This window comes from Mustelus asterias, chromosome 12 (assembly GCF_964213995.1).
Source record: "Mustelus asterias chromosome 12, sMusAst1.hap1.1, whole genome shotgun sequence".
NCBI classification, from domain to species: domain Eukaryota; kingdom Metazoa; phylum Chordata; class Chondrichthyes; order Carcharhiniformes; family Triakidae; genus Mustelus; species Mustelus asterias.
The window spans coordinates 4,301,564-4,321,275 of record NC_135812.1 but is presented as its reverse complement, the minus strand read 5'-3'; the positions used below and the strand labels follow the sequence as shown (position 1 = coordinate 4,321,275).

Genomic DNA, 19,712 nt, shown 5'->3' with positions numbered 1-19,712 from the left:
TCACCAGTCATTGAGTGTACAATGAAAACTTTATAAGTCAATTCTTAAAAGAGTTTCAACAAAAATGCTTAATTTCACATACTAGAAGCATTTTGCACTGTAATCAATCCCCTTACTATTTCATGAATATTACCAACAATCCTAGCAATGTTACTCTTTTTATCCATTGAATGGATTGCATCATCCAGTGCAGCACTCAACTCAATACTTGTAAATCAAATCTAAGGAATTTATTCAAGATTTTTACTTTGTAACTGTGAAATTTAACTTGTCACTCATCAGAGTTTGTTGCCTCATTTTAACAAATAAATCTTCCACATCAGATTAAGTTCCATTATGACTCACTCATATGCGCTACTAATGGCATTAGCATCACTGAATCCCCACCATTAATATCCTGAGATTCACCATTAACCAGAAACTGAACTGGACTAGCTATATAAATGCACATCACAAAAGAGCTAGTCAGAGGCTAGGAATTCTGCGGCAGGTTACAATGCATCTTCTGCCCTTGTTGTCCTTCAAGGTGGTAGAAGTTTGGAAGGTGTATTTGAAGGAGTCTTGGCAGGTTGCTGCAATGCATCTTGTATATCGTACACAAAGCTGCCACTGTGGATCAGTGTGGAGAAAGTGAATGTTTAAGATGTTTGAATAGGGTGGTGATCAGGGACTGCTTTGTCCTGGATGATGTCAAGCTTCTTGAGTGTCACTGAAGCTCACTCACACAGGAAAGTGGAGAATATTCCATTACGCTTCTGACTTGTGCCTTGTAGCAGATGCACAGGCTTTGGAGAGTCGGGAGGGGAGTTACTCGCCACACAATTCCCAGTCTATGACCTGCTCTTGTAGTCACAGTATTTATATGGTTGGTCCAATTCGGTTTGTGGTTAACGGTAACCCAAGATCATAGAATCATAAAATCCCTACAGTACAGAAGGAGGCCATTTGGCCCATCGTGCCTGCACCGACCACAATCCCACCGAGGCCTTATTCCCGTAACCCCACGTATTTACCCTATTAAGGGGCAATTTAGCACGGCCAATCCACCTAACTTGCATATCTTTGGACTGTGGGAGGAAACTGGAGCACCCGGAGGCAAACCACGCAGACACGGGGAGAACATGCAAACTCTACACAGACAGTGACCCGAGACCAGAATTGAACCCAGGCCCCTGGCACTGTGAGGCATCAGTGCTAACTACTGTGCCACCGTGCCGCCCAAATGGTGGGGGAATCAGCAATGGTAATGCCATTGAATGTCATAGAGAGATGGCTGGATCTCTCTCATTGGAAATAGTCATTGCCTGGCACTTGCGTTGTGCGAATGTTACTTGAATATTTCTCCCGAAAAACCCAATTATGGCGTTTGAACCTTCCAACAGAACAATATAGCATCTCTATGTAGGAGGAACATCCAAGGTGAATCAATATCATGTGTTCATGCCTCTGATTTTAAACACAGGCAAATTGCATATGATGATATTCACAGCAAGACCTGCCTGCCTGCAAGCTTAACACCAATGCCAGACTCAGGGCCTGGTACATTGGGGTGTCATGGAATAATCATAACTGGACGCGATCCAGTTACCAGACTTTAAAAATTCAGAATGTTTGATATTTTAATCAATTTTTTTTTTGCACTATGCTTTCCAATTATAGTCACTGAGAAGCACAAAGCTGTAAGGCAGATCTGTACCCTGAAACTTAGATAAGCCTCATTCACATTGTGATCAAGTAGGGCTGGGTTCTGGTTTGTTACTCTTGTTGGATTTTGATTCTTAGTGTGCACAGAATATGATTCAGAATGTTGACTTCTCTAATGGCAATTGTGTCTCTAAAGTATTTTGTTTCTTTGACCTTCCATGAAAATGCTATCAGAATTCTCAAAAGACGTGGTCCTGTGGGAGGCAAAGGAGACATCTGCCGTGGCCATCAGGGATACATTTCCTGCAGCTGAAGTAGATTTTATAACCAGCAACCAAAAGCTCTCCACACACAGAAAAAACACTGATCTTTTACAAAGCAAATCTGTTGCAACACAGTCCTTTTGCACAGCTTATTTTTCATTAATGCTCGAGACTGTGCAATGTCACAGAAACCAGAAACAGAAGAAAAACAACCAATCTGATTGTGTGCGAGTCTGCTCTTGCAGAGCAGTGATGATCCATTTTGAACAGTCTCTTGCTTAAAAATAAGATCGATGCGCCTCTAACGTCCTGTGCTGCAAGATAAATCCATGGACAACAACAGAGAATAGCTTGGAGGCACATTTTTGTGTTCACTGTAATGATGGTAAACTGGCAGGTTGTCTACTTGTTGTAAACCTGCCCAATTTTCATTCCACTGAAATCATTCTACCTTGCCTTCTTCTTTTAATTTTCTTCTTGGAATGGAGGCATCACTGGCAGGGCCATATTTACTACCCTGAGAAGGTGGTGGTTGGGTGTTCCCTCTATGCTGCTTCAGTACTTATGTTAACAAATATTGTCAACTGTTCCTTGATTCGAGGATGACTGTCTACTCAGGATCAAGGGGTTCCGGCTTGTGACTGAACAGATCAATTCTCAACCCACAGATCTTTCAGCAAATGGGGCAGCATGTCCATTGAGGTAGTAGGATTTGGAGTACATTATTTGCTTCCATTTCGCTCCTTCTCTGACGCTGCTTTGCCTCATCATTAAAACGGTGTGATTCAAAGCCTGATGCAGCTTGATGGAAATGTCGTCATGATTTTAAACGATTGGTAGCAAGCTCCGTCTAGTCATTAATGTCAATGATGCCACACCTTGAGGAGATCTTCAGAATGTCTTTGAAATGTTTTCTTTGTTCTTCCCTAGAATTCTGGCCATTAGAGAGTTGAGAAAGCTGGACCTGGAGGGGGAGATGCTTTTCAGTGGGCCTGACTTTACCATCAAGTCGCACACGTTTTCGGGTGCGGAAAATTGGTAAAGTCGGGCGTGAGGTGAGTAGCGTGATCCACGCCCGCCTCCACGCCTTTTACTGAGGCCCGAAAATGGCTGCGATTGTGACTGCACCCGAAACGTGTGCGACGGCAATTTAACTGCATTTGCATGCATTTAAATTGATTAATGGGCTACAAGCCCAACTTCCCCCTTTACCACCGCATTTGCCCATCCAGAGTCGGCGCAAAACAGACATGCTCCATATAAGTACGATTCGGGCGCTCCAGTTAGTGAGGAGGTAAGTGCCGAGCGTCCGATGGCTCTCCGCTTGAGATTGGGGAGGATGGGTCCAACGGCTCGCTGCTTGAGATCAGTGGGGGGAAGTTGGGTTCGCTGCCACTCTGTGTGAGATCAGTGAGGGGGAAGGGGGGTTCCGCTGCCACTCTGCCTGAGATCAATGAGGGGAAAGGGGGGGATCCGCTGCCACTCTGCCTGAGATCAGTGAGGGGAAAGGGGGGGATCTGCTGCCATTCCGCGTGAGATCAGTGAGGGGGGGTTCCGCTGCCACCCTGCCTGAGATCAGTGAGGGGGAAGGGGGGAGGGGGCTGCGATCGATCTGGGTGGTGGGAGATAAGGGAGTCAAAAATGTTGTGGGGGTGGGGTAATGTCTGTGGGGGTCGGGGGAGGCATTATCTGGCCTGGGAGCGATGTGGCAGGAGAGCCGCATTCTATCACTTTTTTCTGCGTATGCGCAGTTGGAGGCGCCGATCGGAGCTGCAGGATCTCGGGCGCGTTAAGCACCACCCACAGGCTTGTGCAGCACGATTTGGAATCGCTGATATTTTTTCAGGCAGAGTGCGTATGGGGGCGCCTGAGAACGGGTCTAAAAGTCGGATCTGAAATACTCCAGTTTCAAGTCCACCCAGCACTTAGAACCAAAATAGTAAAATAGGGCCCACAGTGAACAGGAATTTTGCCTGAGTGGAGCTGGCATCAAGAAGGACACTAGCATTTGTATGATGGTACTCCTATTAAATGCTTTGGAAGCACTGCTAATAGAATTTCTCCAGCATTCTTATGTATTGCTAATACACAGTCCAGATCTTACTGCAGTACAGAAGTGTGGTGCTTTCATGATGGTGTCAGCAGCGATAATGAAGGAATGCTGGTACATGTTCAAGTTGGAACCTTGTGCAGCTTGTGGTATTGTTCCAATGTGGTTTCTGCACTTGTCCTCCTCTATGGGAGAGATCATGGGCTGGAAGATTCTGTTAAGTAAGCTTGCAGGTTGCTGCAGTGTACCCCATAGAGTACATATTGTTGCCACAGTACACCAATGGTGAGAAAGGTGGATATAGCTGAAGGAGAAAGAAGCTGATGCTTTGTCACAGATAGCATTGAGCTTATTGAATGTGCACCAGTTGATCTCCAGATCAATATAAGAACATAAGAACTAGGAGCAGGAGTAGGCCATCTCGAGCTTGCTCCACCATTCAATAAGATCATGGCTGATCTTTGCATGACCTCCACTTACCCACCCGCTCACCATAACCCTTAATTCCTTTACTGTTCAAAAATTTATCTATCCTTGCCTTAAAAACATTCAATGAGGTAGCCTCAATTGCTTTACTGGGCAGGGAATTCCACAGATTCACAACCCTTTGTGTGAAGAGGTTCCTCCTCAACTCACTCCTAAATCTGCTTCCCCTTATTTTGAGGCCATGCCCCTAGTTCTAGTTTCACCGGCCAGTGGAAACAACTTCCCTACTTCTATCTTATCTATTCCCTTCATAATCTTATTGTTTCTATAAGATCTCCCCTCAGTCTTCTGAATTCCAATGAGTACAGTCCCAGTCTACTCAGTCTCTCCTCATAAGCCAACCCTCTCAACTCCGGAATCAACTTAGTGAATCTCCTCTGCATCCCCTCCACTGCCAGTATATCCTTTCTCAAGTAAGGAGACCAAAACTGTACACAGTACATATTAGTCTTTAACTAACACCCAAGTGCATGAGCTGTCGTTTATTTCATTACTGTTTGTGGAAGCTTGTTTTGTGCAATTCAGCTGCCAGATTTCCTAAATTATGACAATGCATACACTTCAAAAGTATTTTAATAGCTATGAAGCATCTGAGGAGGTCAACATGTTGTGAAACGCACTGCACAACTATACATTTTGCTCATGTTTGTCCTCACTTTATTTTTTGCATTTAGCTCACAAGTCCATGTCCAAATTAGCTTTGTGACAGTACTTCCAACTTCTAAATGTTATTGAAGGGTCATGGACAGCCCGAATCTTTGCCCTGAACTATTGCCTGGGACATTGCCAATGTCCTACACATCTCTTATTGTTCTAATTTGCAATGATTGTTTTCAATGGAATATTTTGACAGCCTACTTGAGAAACAATCATTTATTGTCAGTATGGAGGCACGTGTAGGTCAAACTGGTTAGGAATGACAGGTTCCCTTCCCTAAAGAGTATTAGTAAACCAGATGGATTTGCATAGTCATTTTTCTAGTGCTTGTCCCAACATGCTAGATATTATTGCAGACTATTCGGCCTGTCGTGCATGTGCCGGCTCTTTGAAAGAGCTATCCAATTAGACCCGCTCCTCAGCCTTTTCCTTGCAGAAAGCATATCTCCGATTTGCCTTTGAAAGTTACAATGGAGTCTGATTCTGCAATTCCTTCAGGACGCATTTTCTAGATCTTATCACAAAAATTCTCCTCATTTTCTTTGACTTCCTTAGCCAATTATTTTAAATCTATGACCTCTGGTTACCGACCCACTTGCCAGAGTAAATAATTTCTGTCGACTTGTTCTGTTAAAATCCCTCATAATTTTGACATCTATTTAGGACTCCCCTTACCCTTCCTTCTCTGTTCTTAAGGAGAACAATTGCAGCTTCTCCCATCTCTCCACATAACTGAACTCCCTTGTCCCTGGTGTGACCTTAGTACGTTTGCTCTGCACATTCACAAAAGCCTTGACCTTCTTCCTTTATTAGCCTTCCTCTTTCTCAGGGCCATGTACCTAGTGCTTCTGACACTGCTGCTCAATTTGGCAGCAGGAAGTATGTAAACAAAATGATGACGGCTCTGCCTTCAGCTCTGCAGTGAGGAAGCAGTTGGTCTCTCCTCAGCAGACTCAGACACCCCAATCAATCTTGTTACCCGCACATTATCCACTGATCCAAAAGACTGTGCAAGTCCTGCCAAGCCATGGTTACCTGAAAGATCAATGCTCCATTGTGCAAAGTCATCTGTTGGAATTTGCTAACTATAAATTTTTTGCATAGAACATAGAACAGTACAGCACAGAACAGGCCCTTCGGCCCACGATGTTGTGCCGAGCTTTATCTGAAACCAAGATCAAGCTATCCCACTCCCTATCATCCTGGTGTGCTCCATGTGCCTATCCAATAACCGCTTAAATGTTTCTAAAGTGTCTGACTCCACTATCACTGCAGGCAGTCCATTCCACACCCCAACCACTCTCTGCGTAAAGAACCTACCTCTGATATCCGTCCTGTATCTCCCACCACGAACCCTATAGTTATGCCCCCTTGTAATAGCTCCATCCACCCGAGGAAATAGTCTTTGAACGTTCACTCTATCTATCCCCTTCATCATTTTATACACCTCTATTAAGTCTCCCCTCAGCCTCCTCCGCTCCAGAGAGAACAGCCCTAGCTCCCTCAACCTTTCCTCATATGACCTACCCTCCAAACCAGGCAGCATCCTGGTAAATCTCCTCTGCACTCTTTCCAGCGCTTCCACATCCTTCTTATAGTGAGGTGACCAGAACTGCACACAATATTCCAAATGTGGTCTTGAAACATAGGTAGATCAGACTAGAGATACTTGGAGTACCCGTCTCCTGATTGCACACTGTCTTCCCATGAAATTCTTTCAGAATTCAAAGCCACAATTTCAGATAGAAAAGATACACAAATGATACTTTTCAACGCCTTTTGAATAATTTCTTCCAGATTTCAGTCTGCTGTTAGGAAGAATTCCCATGAGTTTGCATTGGTTTTGCTGTAGGTTATTTTGGTCAATGCTAAACAGCAGTGGAGACAGAATTCATTATTTTTCTGAGGGGAGAGGTACTAAAGTGAAGAAGTTCCGAGGAGTGGAAATACATTGCTTATCTTGGTTCCCAATTTACAATGTTGTTGACTGGTTGCTGAGATCTTTGTCCAATCTCATGTCCCAGAAGAATAGTGAATGTTGGAGAGCCATCAGCATTTGGGTTGTGACTTGTGGAGTTATTTACAGCAGGCTAGTACAAAATTCAATCCAGTCCAATCTGTTAATATCCCATCCAAAGCAAGACAAATGGCAATATTGAAACAAGGGACTGAACCATACAGAACCAAACAATGGAACAAAGCGCAAATGTTGAAGACAATATCCTTTTACTCCTATTTCTCTCATGTCAAGGAGAGATATTGGCTGGAATTTTACTGCCCCGCCCACCACGGGAATCGGAGCAGGCAAGGTCCGTTGACCTCAGGTAGGATTTTACAGTTTCAAGACGAGCGAGGGTGTAAAATCCCGCCCGTTTTTGTGTGGAATGGGAGAGAGAGAGATTACTTGGAAGGGAGGGAAGCAGAGAGATTGTGTGAGGGTCAAGAAGAAGGAAAGTATGTTCTCACACCCTCCAACATTGCTGAGAATTTCACATGAATTCATGCCAGTTTTGGGTTATCGGCCCACATTCACTGAAACTCAGAGTGGACTTTGCAGGAAGTGGAAATAAGTAGAGTGTCTCACCACTCGGCTAACCGTGAATGGCCCCTTTCCAAACCAATCATCTCATGACCTACAAGGTCAAGCGGGAACAGCTGAGCCCTTACAGACAGTACAAACAGTCATCAGGCGTCATCTCCAGTATTCCAACCACAACAGCGCCTACACATCATTCACAAGACATTTGCAAAATCACACAGCAAAGCTCGACTTTGAACACGAGATGAAACCGACACAAACAGTCCTTGGCAGTCCATCTAGTTCTACTGACTCCTGATCTTTTGACATTGTATCCCATGTTGTGCTAGGAAACAGCCAATTCAGCAAACACCATACAAGCAAAGCGCAACCTTTGGTTTGGTTATGATCAAGGAACAGTATCCACACACATGCAATGAAGACATTTTTATCAGTGTGTTACAACCATCAATGTGTAACACAGCTGGTAAGAAGTTAGTCCCTAATTTTATAACAACATAGCTTTTTGCTTCACATGAATGACAGAGTTTATTCAGTCACATCTTGTATCTCCTCCACTTGTCTTTCGTCAAATTATCAAGGATAGTCAGTTGTGTATACATAAAGCATTAACAGCAAAAGCAGCTCGAAAGGAGCACAAAATAAAAAGAAACACTGACTTGTGTTTCACTTGTAACGATGCTTAAATGTTTTCTCATGTGAAGTATGTAATGTAGCATCGAGCTTCAGGCATTGGCACATCTTACTAACCACAAAGACTGATAGTTTAACGCTACTGCCCTCACTAGCAGTCTACATCATTGGTGCCAGACATATTTTGTGCTCCAAAGTGCAGACAATGTTGCTGGAAAAGGCAGATTCCTTTCACACTTCCTCTCAGCCACCTCCCAATATCCCCCCCCCCCCGCCCCCCCCCCACCAACCCACTCCACCAAACACTCTCCCACCGTCCTGGTATCCCACTCCCACCATGTTGCATCTGGTTTACATTTTTGGCAAACATGTTTCCTCTCACCCTGCGGATCCTGTACTTTTGCACACGCCAAGAAGTGGCCTTTTTTCAGCAAAATTATCAATTTTGTGAAGACCTGTGAATGGAAGCAGAGAGAGAAAAAAAAGAATTCAGAACAAAGGGGGACATTCATCAACACATATGTCAGCGCTTCAGTGTCTGCCAGTTCTCTCTCCCTCAGTCCCGCCACCCACCCACTCTGGTCCATTAGTCACACGAAGATGCAGTTTAGGGGCAGGAAGTGTGTTAATGGAATTACAACTGTAACTCTGTAATCAAATCATGATATAAATATTTCCAAAGTCAAAAAATGAAAACAGGACATTCTTTTCTGTGGGTTATGTGCTGAACCACAGTCTTAACATTTGGTCCATACAAAAAAAAGAGCATAAACAAAGTGCAGAGAGATCAAATGGGAACAAACTATGAAAAGAAAAATTCGCTGAGGGGGGTTGAGCAAGTATGAAAGATAAAATGGAAACATGGCAAGTATCTTGGAGCTGTAGAATCAGCTGCAGGATGAACAATATTTTACCTAGGAGGGACATTAACCTTGCAAGCAAACAGCTTTAAATAATTAGTGCCCTTCTTATTTCCCTAAAAGGCCCAGTAATGGCTCCAGTTGTGATTGTAATTACTCCCCAGATACACAAACATTGAAAAAGCATGTTCACTGAGGTGTTAAAGGATTATTGGAGGATTAATAATATTTCTGTTGAGGAGAAACTGCTGACATGCATGTTTTGGCGTTACAATTTTCCTTTAAGATTTGTTCAATTTGCACAAGCAAATTGTCCACCCTGTAGATGATACATTTGGACTTGGGGAAATCAAGAAGGATCATGCACTTGTGCGCTCCATCTCCCTTGTAAACTCACTCACAACCCCACCCCCGCCAACCCAAAATTAACACAATGTGAGATAGAAATATATACTAATAAAATCCTTCAAAAAAAACCAAACTAATGAAAAATAATTGGGGAAATGAGATTCTTCTTAGTGTCAGCTAACCTTCAAGCTAATATCTTAATAGGTAGGTAGTTGTAGACATGCAGAATGCATTTAGTTTACCAGTGCCCTGCTCTAACAAGTTGCACATTTTAGCAAAGTAGCTCAGCTATTTGGAGTACCAACATATGCTAAGTCTGTTGGGCCTAAGAGTATCAGTTTTGTACAGAACAATCAAAAACACCTTGCATGCGTATAGTACCATACTTGTTGTAAAACATCCACAGTACAGCAATATGCTAAGTCCAGGAATGAAGTTTAAGTTTATTTAAAATTTATTTTTATTAGTGTCACAAGTAGGCTTATATTAACACTGCAATGAAGTTACCATGAAAATCTCCTAGTCGCCACACTCCGTCACCTGTTTGGGAACACTGAGGGAGAATTTACCATGGCCAATGCACCTAACCAGCACGTTTTTCGGACTGTGGGAGGAAACTGGAGCACCTGGAGGAAAACCACACAGACACGGGGAGAACGTGCAAACTCCACACAGTCACCCAAGCTGAGAATCGAACCCGGGTCCCTGGCGCTGTGAGGCAGCGAATGAAGATAAATGCAATACAAATAAACTGAACAAAATCCTTCTTGGTGTACGAGGTCGATTTATATCAGACAGGAAAAGATTGATGCTAGTGAATTTGCAATGAAAGAACTCCCATGCAAGGAATTCTGTAAAACACTGCAGTATGGAGTATTCAGGTTCACTTGGGTGCCTACTGCCTGAATTCAACATGGAAGCTATGACTTAAAGATACTTAATAATTAACTGACCAGACATGATCTGAGAAGGAACATTTAATTACATTAGAATCAATTATGCTTTATTCTCTCAAAGGATTGTAAATATGCTATTCTTCAAAAACAAAATTATAGATATGCAGCTTTAAAAATAATCCATCTCCATTCCTATAAACACAAACTGACATTTTATAAAAACAAGTGTTTAGTTACAAGAAATCCGTCACTGCATTGTGTGATCCCTCTGGGTTGTGGTGTCTACACATTAACACACATAAATTTCAAAATGTCAGTGGAAATTCCCAAATACTTGCTGAGTAAGTGCGCTCTATAGAACCACAACATTTTAATCAAGGAAACATGGGAACACATGTACAAAGTCAGTCAGACAAGAGTTATGAACAGGCAATGGATTTAGGCTCTTTACTTCCAATACGACACTAAGTACTAAGTGTCAAAGGATTTGATTTTACGTCAATTTTATTTATTTTTAGTGGAGTATTAATTGAAGGGGCAGGAGGGAAGGAGGCAAGTGAATACTGTAGTACCATTAGGTAGGGTACTAACATGCTGCATCATGGAGTATAGGACTTGGTTTAGGCATGTAATTAACAACAAAGAACAACAAAGAACAGTACAGCACAGGAAACAGGCCCTTCGGCCCTCCAAGCCTGTGCCACTCCTTGGTCCAACTAGACCAATCGTTTGTATCCCTCCATTCCCAGGCTGCTCATGTGACTATCCAGGTAAGTCTTAAACGATGTCAGCGTGCCTGCCTCCACCACCCTACTTGGCAGCGCATTCCAGGCCCCCACCACCCTCTGTGTAAAAAACGTTCCTCTGATGTCTGAGTTATACTTCGCCCCTCTCAGCTTGAGCCCGTGACCCCTCGTGATCGTCACCTCCGACCTGGGAAAAAGCTTCCCACTGTTCACCCTATCTATACCCTTCATAATCTTGTATACCTCTATTAGATCTCCCCTCATTCTCCGTCTTTCCAAGGAGAACAACCCCAGTCTACCCAATCTCTCCTCATAGCTAAGACCCTCCATACCAGGCAACATCCTGGTAAACCTTCTCTGCACTCTCTCCAATGCCTCCACGTCCTTCTGGTAGTGCGGCGACCAGAACTGGACGCAGTACTCCAAATGCGGCCTAACCAGCGTTCTATACAGCTGCATCATCAGACTCCAGCTTTTATACTCTATACCCCGTCCTATAAAGGCAAGCATACCATATGCCTTCTTCACCACCTTCTCCACCTGTGTTGCCACCTTCAAGGATTTGTGGACTTGCACACCTAGGTCCCTCTGTGTTTCTATACTCCTGATGACTCTGCCATTTATTGCATAACTCCTCCCTACATTATTTCTTCCAAAATGCATCACTTCGCATTTATCCGGATTAAATTCCATCTGCCACCTCTCCGCCCAATTTTCCAGCCTATCTATATCCTGCTGTATTGCCCGACAATGCTCTTCGCTATCCGCAATTCCAGCCATCTTTGTGTCATCCGCAAACTTGCTGATTACACCAGTTACACCTTCTTCCAAATCATTTATATATATCACAAATAGCAGAGGTCCCAGTACAGAGCCCTGTGGAACACCACTGGTCACAGACCTCCAGCCGGAAAAAGACCCTTCGACCACTACCCTCTGTCTCCTATGGCCAAGCCAGTTCTCCACCCATCGAGCCACTTCTCCTTGTATCCCATGAGCCTTAACCTTCTTAACCAACCTGCCATGTGGGACTTTGTCAAATGCCTTACTGAAATCCATATAGACGACATCCACGGCCCTTCCTTCATCAACCGTTTTTGTCACTTCCTCAAAAAACTCCACTAATTATAGTAGGCAATGAGTTTCCACTGCCACACATACAAGAACACAAGTCATAGGAGCAGAAGGAGAACATACTGCCCATCAAGCCTGCTTTGTCATTCAATCATGGGATGATCTTGGGCTTCAACTCCACTTTCCCGCCCGCTCCCCGTATCAGTTGATTCCATGAGAAACCAAAAATATGTTGCTCTCAGCCTTAAATATATTCAACAATGGATCGCCCGCAACCCTCTGGAGTAGAGAATTCCAAAGATCACCACTCTTTGAGTGAAGGAATTTCTCCTCATCTCAGTCCTAAATGATCAACCCCTTAACCTGAGTCTGTGCTCCAGTACCTTGGATTCTCCAGCCAGGGGAAACAACCTCTCAGCGTCTACCATGTCAAGCCTCTTTAGAATAATTTCAATGGGACCACCATTCATTTCTCTAAACTCCAGAGAACATAGGTCCAATTTACTCAACTTCTCATCACAGGGCAACTCTCTCATCCCAGGGACCAATCTAGAGAATCTTCACTGTACTGTCCCCAGTGCAAGTATATCCTTTGTTAAATATGGAGACCAAACCCACACACAGCATTCCAGCTGTGGTCTCACCAAAGCCCTGTACAATTGTAGCTAGACTTCTTTATTCCTGTACTCCTATTCCCTTGAAATAAAGGGCCAAGCAGACAGACAACCGTGCAGCAGCATGTGGAAGAACATCTTGCATTCATATCGTCTTTCATATGCTAAAATGCCCCACAGTGCTTCACAGGAGCCTTTTCAAAGTTTGACAAAGACCCAATTAATGAGATATTAGAACAAAACCAAAAGCTAATTTTAAAAAACCCCAAAAGCTAGGTCAAAGAGGTAGCGTTTGGGGAGGTTTTAAAAGAAGAAAGAAAGCAGGGGAGAGGGAGTTGCAAAGCATAGGCCCAAGGCAGCTGAAGACATGACCCCCCCCAACAGTGGAGTGATGAAAATCAGGGATGCGCAATAGGCCAGAACTGGAGGCATGCAGAGATCTCAAAGGACCATCGGACTGGAGGAGGCTGGATTAAGTAGGAAAAGTGAGGCCATGGAGGGATTTGAAAACAAAGATGAGAATTTTAAAATAAAGCTGTTGCCAGAATGGGAGCGAATGCAGGTCAGCAAATACACGATTAAACGTGAGTATGCGTATGCTGTAAGATTCTATTTAGCTGCTGATAATGAAATTCTTCTGGGCAGAAGGCGTCTTGACGCATTAACCAAGTCAGAACCTTCTTCATGACATAATTACTTGATCCTTCCATCTGGAATGGCCCCATTTTTAACATGTTTGAAACTCTTAATAGCTTACCCAGAACATAAGAACGTAGGAAATAGGAGTATGTGTAGGCCATTCAACCCTTCAAGTCCACTCTGCCATTCAATGAAATCATGGCTGATCTTCTACTTCAACACCATTTTCCTGCAGTATCCCTATATGCTTTAATGATTTTAATATGTAGAAATCTACTGATCATTGTCTTGAACATACTCTACAACTAAGTCTCCACAGTCCTCTGGGGCAGAGAGTTTCAAAGATTCACCACCCTCTGAGTGAAGAAATTTATCCTCATCTCGATCCTAAATGCCCGACCCCTTCTGAGACTGTGTCCCCTGGTTCTAAACCCCCCACCCGAAGGAAACATCCTTCTTGCATCTACCCTGTCGAGCCCCGTAGGAATTTTGTATGTTTGCAAGAGATCACCTCTCATTTTTCTCCAGTTTGATTTGATTTATTATAATCACATGTATTAGCATACAGTGAAAAGTATTGTTTCTTGCGCGCTATACAGACAGAGCATACCGTTCATAGAGAAGGAGAGAGTGCAGAATGTGGTGTTACATTCATAGCTAGGGTGCAGAGAAAGATCAACTTAATGCAAGGTAAGTCCATTCAAAAGTCTGATGGCAGCAGGGAAGAAGCTGTTCTTGAGTTGGTTGGTAATAAAAGCATTGTTAGAGAGTTTAAAAGAGTTAGAATTAAGTTTTAGAAGCATAGAACGAGAGTAAAAGATAGAATTAGAAGGTATGCTGGGCACAGCTTGCAAGAAGTCGCCTCATTCCGGCGCCAACTTGGGAAAAAAAACTAACCGTACATTCTGCACTCTCTCATTTCCTTTTCTATGAAAGTCTATTTAATCTTTCATGAGAGGTCAATCCCTTCATTCCAGGAATTAATTTAGTGAACCTTTGTTCCACTCCCTCTCTGGCAAGTTTATCTTTCCTTAGGTAAGAAGACCAAAACTGTAAACATACTCCAGGGGCGGTCTCACCAAGGCTCTACATAACTGCAGTAAAACATCTTTACTCCTCTACTCGAATCCTCTTGCAATAAAGGCCAACATGACATTTGCCTCAATTGCTTGCTGCATCTGCATGTTAGCTCTCAGTGACTCATAAACATTCTTCAAGGTGGTATCAAGCAGGATAGATTAAGGGGAACCTGTAGATGCAATATACTTGGAATTCCAAAAAGCATTCAGTAAGGTGCCATATAAAAGGCTACTTAATAAGATAAGAGCCCATGGTGATGGGGGTAGTGTATTAGCATTTGTAGAGGATTGGTAAACTGATAGAAGACAGAGGGGGCGATCTTCACATTGTACCCCACCGGTCAATGGGCGGAGCGAGCCAGTAAGATCACGAGAGAGCTGAGAAAGCGATTTCTCACTTCCCGTGATCTTACCGGCACCAGATATCCAGCGAGAACAGCCTCGTGCCAATAAGGGGGGCTGGGTTTCGGCCACAAAGGCTAGCTAGTGGAAGCAGTGACAGGTTTCTATGCTCTCAGAGCACAGAAACCTGCACGTGCGCAACTGCGCCCTCTACTGCTATCAGCCGGCTTTTAGGTGATTTAGGCCACGCCCACTTCCCCTGCTGACGGATTTCAAGTTTTGCCTCATTTTTTTGACTAATTCAGGTCAGGTTCGATTTTTAAGTCGCCCAAAAAAGGTGCGAATGTCTCCCGTTTTCACGCTCGTTTGGCACTTTAAATGTTTTTGGTAAGATCTCCCCAAAGAGTTGTGATTAGAAGGGCATTTCCAGGATGGCAAATTGTAACAAGTGGAGTGCCACAGGGATCAGTGATGGGGCCATAATTATTTACAATATATATTAATGACTTGGACAAGGGAAGTGAATGTACTATGGCCAGGTTTGCAGATGACACAAAAATAGATGGGAAGGCAAGTGGTGTGGGTGATACTACAGAGGGGTATAGACAGGATAGGTGAGTGGGCAAACACTTGGCAGATGGAATATAATGTAGGAAGGTTATGAAGATATGCACTTTGGTAAAAAGAATAAAGGATCTGAATATTATTAAAATGAAGAATCATAGAATCACAGAATCACTACAGTGTAGTAAGAGGCCATCCGGCCCATTGAGTCTGCACCGACTCTCCGAAGGAGCATTCCAGCCAGGCCCTCCCCTCTGCCCTATCCCTGTACCCCACGCAATTTACCATGGTTAATCCACCTAACGTACTCATCTTTGGGCACTAAGCGGCAATTTAGCATGGCCAATCCACCTAACCTGCGCATCGTTGGACTTTGGGAGGAAACCTGAGTATCCGGAGGAAACCCACGTAGACACGGGGAGGTCATGCAAATTCCACACAGGCAGTCACCACATACCAGAATCAAACCTGGGTCCCCAGCGTTGTGAGGCAGCACTGCTAACCACTGTGCCGCAGAATGACTGCAGAAAGATGCAGCACAGAGCGATTTAGGGGTCCTCATGCATAAATCACAAAAAGCTAACATGCAAATTCAGCGGTAATAAGGAAGGCAAGTGGAGTGTTGGCCTATATTTCAAAGCAAGGATGAAAATGGGGAAATGGGAAAGGAGGGATTTTGTTAAGAGGAGAGGTTGAGTATGTTGCGTTAGTGTACCTTTTAAGAAAGTTTTTCATTAATCCTATTCTCTGCAGTTGTAAGCAGATCTTTTTCAGTTTGATTTCATTGCTGCAAAGTTGTCCACAAGGGGTCTTTTTATTGCTACTTCAATAGCTTAAATGGGGGTATGTTTATTTTAACTCTGGGTTGTTTTAAGATCCTGCATTGTTAGGACTGTCATGTGACAGTTTTTATTTCCTTTCCAGTGAGTTTAAGGTTCATTTTCTGTTTGGCTGAGTTTAGAGTTCAGTTTTAGAAGGGACAGCCGGCTGAAAATAAGTCTCTCTCTCTCCCTGGTTTCGGAAATTCTGCTGGTTAGCTGAAAGCAAGGTCTTGCCTTTCTGAGAGGGGGAATTGGCTGTTGGTGGCTTGTCTAGAGTCCCTTGTGTTTTGGGATGCAGTTCTGACTTCAAACTGTTCTGAGTCTGTCCAGAGAACTGCAGACTTCATCCAAAGGACTCAAGTCCAGTATCACGTGAGCATTAGTCTTTGCTGTGTTAAACCTGTGAAAAGGGTCTTTTGTCTACGGGTTTGATTGGAGCACATTAGACATACTTGTTAAGGGTTATACATTATAGCAGTTGTTTCATTTCTTGTTTGTAAGTGATAAAGTTTCTTGCTAATTTTATTTTTATACATGTTAACCATATTAAATAAACTGTGTTTGATAAAAGCTCCCTAGTGTGTCATTTGAATCATACTTGAAGTGAACATATCATGCTCATCCTAACCAAATTCAAGATGAACAATTTATGATCCAGGCGGGCTCCATTTTCTGACCTGGACCATAACAAGTAGGCTGGGCCTGCACTCATTGGACTTGTGAGAGGAGACCTTAATGAGATACATAGGATTCTCAGGGGCTTGACAGGGTGGATGCTGAGAGGTTGTTTCTCCTTGTGGGACAATCTAGGACCAGAGGGCATAATCTCAGAGTAAGGGATCCCTCATTTAAGACAGAGATAAGGAAAAATTTCTTCACTTCGAGGGCAGTGAATCTGTGGAATTCTTTATCACACAGGACTGCAGGGGCTGGGTCATTAAGTATGTTCATGACTGAGATTTTTAATCAGTAAGGGAATCAAGGGTTATGAGAATAAGGGGGACAGTGAAGTTGAGGATTATCATATCAGATGAGTCATGATCTCATTGCATGGTGGAGCACACTCAATGAACTGAATGGCCCACATCTACTCCTATGTGTTATGGTCTAATGGACCCCCATAAGGGTCCATGCTATGCACAAATTGGCAGCTGTGTTTCCCACATCAAAATAGTGACCATATTTCATAAATACTTCACCACCTGTAACACACTTTGAGATGACAGTGGTCACGAAATGTGCTATAGAAGTGCATATCTTTGTTTCTTAAATCTTACTTTCTTTAAAGTCCTAGAATGCACAACTCTGAAGGTATTATTCTTGTGGTACTGAGCCATAGATATCAAGGTGGTCGCAGATTCAATACCATTCCGCGGTAAGTAGTTGAACACAGTCAAGGCAGCAGTTAGGATATTTAACTAACAGCCTCTCTCTATTTAGATTCATTCAGGAAGAATGGTCATTTAAGAGAGGTACTTCAGTAGATCATCTTGGCAGACACTTCTGTGTCGGACTGAGGATGTGTAGGTCCATCATTCAGATCATCCAATTAAATCGGGCACAGCTGTTGCTGAAGTTGTCATGGCAGCCAATTTACCCAATTCAGTGACAGAAAGGAGAGTAAGATAAAATGGGTGGTACAGTGGCACAATGGTTAGCACTGCTGCCTCACAGCACCAGGGACACGGGTTCAATTCCGGCCTCGAGTCGCTGTCTGTGTGGTGTTTGCACGTTCTCCCCATGTCTGCATGGGTTTCCTCCGGGTGCTCTGGTTTCCTCCCACAGTCCAAAGGTGTGCGAATTAGGTGGATTGGCCATCTAAATTGCCCCTTAGTATCGGGGGACTAGCTCGGGTAAATGCATGGGGTTATGGGGATAGGATCTGGGTGGGATTGTGATCGGTGCAGACTCAATGAGCCAAATAGCCTCCTTCTGCACTGTAGGGATTCTATGAAAATGGAAGTAAAGAAAGATGGGAACGGAGAAATGGGGAGGAAGAACAAGAGAGTAGAGACTCGCATACAAAAAGCTCCTTTCACAACCACAGGATTTCTCAAAGTGTTTCACAGCCATTGTGTCGTTTATGATGAATAGTCACTGACGTAATGTAAGCAGTTTGCACTCAGCAAGGTCCAACAAGAAAAAAGAAGATAAATGACAGGATAATTGCTTTAACGACGTTGCGTGAGAAATGAATATTCCACAGGTCGGGGAGGAAGAGGAAACCCAAGGGAGCCAGACCTGGAGTCGGGAGGGGGGGTGAGGGGGAGGGGGTTCCAATGAGTCCATAAAGGAGAGAACCTCCCTCCCACCTTTCCCGCCAGCAGCCCAAGGAGTGGGACCTGATGGACGTTAAACTGGACTCTGGGCACCACCCACCACGGAAAAATTGTAGGACAAGAATAGGCCATTAAGATGTGATTAATTGGCCACTTAAAGGCCTCAATTGCCTGAAAGGAAGGTGGGCCGTCCAACATCTCCCTTGACACGGTAGCGATGGGGATGAGTAGGTAGGCAGTGAGGAAGGGGAGACACCCAATTTCACATCCTCATGCCACCTGCCAACCCCCCCACAGGTAAAATTCTGCCCAAAGAAATGTTTTGAAAACATTTGAACACAACCCTGGTATAACTGAGAAGCCATTTCAAAGTCCCATAATTGAAAATGATCTTTCTTGACTATATTGTTAGGGAGAAACCTCAGCACCATTTCTTACCAATGGGTAATAACAATGATGCTTATTTTGGTTATGAAATGCAGCCAAAATGAAAATGTGAGAAGAGGCATCCTCAACAAATATCAGCCATAGCACAAAGGCAGCGCTTGTACTAGTCTGTAAAACTATCAGTTTTTTCTAAAAATCTGCAAATGCTACTAATTTTGAAATGAAGGGGGCGATCTTATCAAAACCTTTTAAGTGCCGAACAAGTGTGAAAACAGGAGAGAATTGCACCCATTATTTCAGTGAGCTTTTAGACACGATCTTATGCCACTTAGGGCAAAAAAAGGGGCAAAGTGTGATTCACGCCAGTAGGAGGAGTAGATGAAGTCTATTCTCGCAGGAAAGCCAGCTGCTTACAACCAGAGGGTGCTATTACACTTGCGTAGATCTCTCAGCATTATGTGCAACAGAACAAAGAGCTCTGTCAGTCCCCCCTAACCCCCCTGGGTATCACCCTGATACCCCCCTGCCCCCAATACATCACTCCTGTAGATCCAAGACAGCTGAAGATAAGACAGTTGAAGCGGCATAAAACTTTCAGGTGACAAGCTTCTCGGTACAAGAGAAAGCTAGCTAAAAATACAAAAATAGATAGCAAGAGTTTCTATAGGTATTTATAAAGATAAAGAATAAGCAAAGTGAGCACTGGTGCTCAGAGAGTGAGAATGGGAATTAATAATGGAAAATAAAGAAATGGCGGATGAATTGAACAGATATTTTGTGACAGTCATCAC

At 43.6% G+C, this 19,712-nt stretch overlaps 2 protein-coding genes across 7 annotated transcripts in view; both read right to left on the bottom strand.

The window, feature by feature from the left end:
- eral1 (Era-like 12S mitochondrial rRNA chaperone 1) overlaps positions 1 to 19,712 on the bottom strand; it is a 682,619-nt gene that overhangs the window by 271,457 nt on the left and 391,450 nt on the right. The window lies entirely within an intron of this gene.
- bcas3 (BCAS3 microtubule associated cell migration factor) overlaps positions 1 to 19,712 on the bottom strand; it is a 915,564-nt gene that overhangs the window by 800,836 nt on the left and 95,016 nt on the right. For all 5 annotated transcript variants that reach the window (XR_013499066.1, XM_078224612.1, XM_078224615.1 and 2 more), the window contains exon 7: positions 8,655 to 8,727. Coding sequence is in view for 4 of the 5 variants with exons in the window: in XM_078224612.1 (XP_078080738.1) it covers positions 8,655 to 8,727 (73 nt within the window). In the remaining variant the exon portion in view is untranslated. The remainder of the gene's footprint in view (positions 1 to 8,654; positions 8,728 to 19,712) is intronic.